General features: G+C 63.6%; 1 protein-coding gene across 1 annotated transcript in view; it reads left to right on the top strand.

The window, feature by feature from the left end:
* Positions 1-264, top strand: part of GUK1 (guanylate kinase 1) — a 9,925-nt gene that overhangs the window by 8,552 nt on the left and 1,109 nt on the right. The window contains exon 5 of the mRNA XM_010847292.1: positions 129-260. Coding sequence (XP_010845594.1) covers positions 129-260 — 132 coding nt within the window. The remainder of the gene's footprint in view (positions 1-128; positions 261-264) is intronic.

The following is a 264-nucleotide window of genomic DNA, read 5'->3' as shown; positions in this document are numbered from 1 at the left end:
AGACACTTCTGGAGGCGTGATGGGCGGGTGGGACTGGTTGAGGTGATGGCGTGGTGTGGGCCTGGGGGGAGGTGCCAGGAGAGGGAGAGGCTCTGGGCCGGGGTCTGAAGGTTGCTACTCCCTAACAGACACACTCCCTACCACCACCCCTGGACCGGCAGAGGGCCCCCTCGTGCAAGCGTTGCTCGGAGTGCTTCCAGAATGAAGGAGCAGATGCCAGTTAGAGTAGGCCCTTGTGGGCACCCCCAGACAGACCCAGAGTGG

This window comes from Bison bison, unplaced genomic scaffold (genome assembly GCF_000754665.1).
Source record: "Bison bison bison isolate TAMUID 2011002044 unplaced genomic scaffold, Bison_UMD1.0 scf7180017864248, whole genome shotgun sequence".
Lineage (NCBI taxonomy): Eukaryota > Metazoa > Chordata > Mammalia > Artiodactyla > Bovidae > Bison > Bison bison.
Note: the sequence above shows the minus strand (reverse complement) of the source record. Positions and strands in the feature narration are given on the sequence as shown.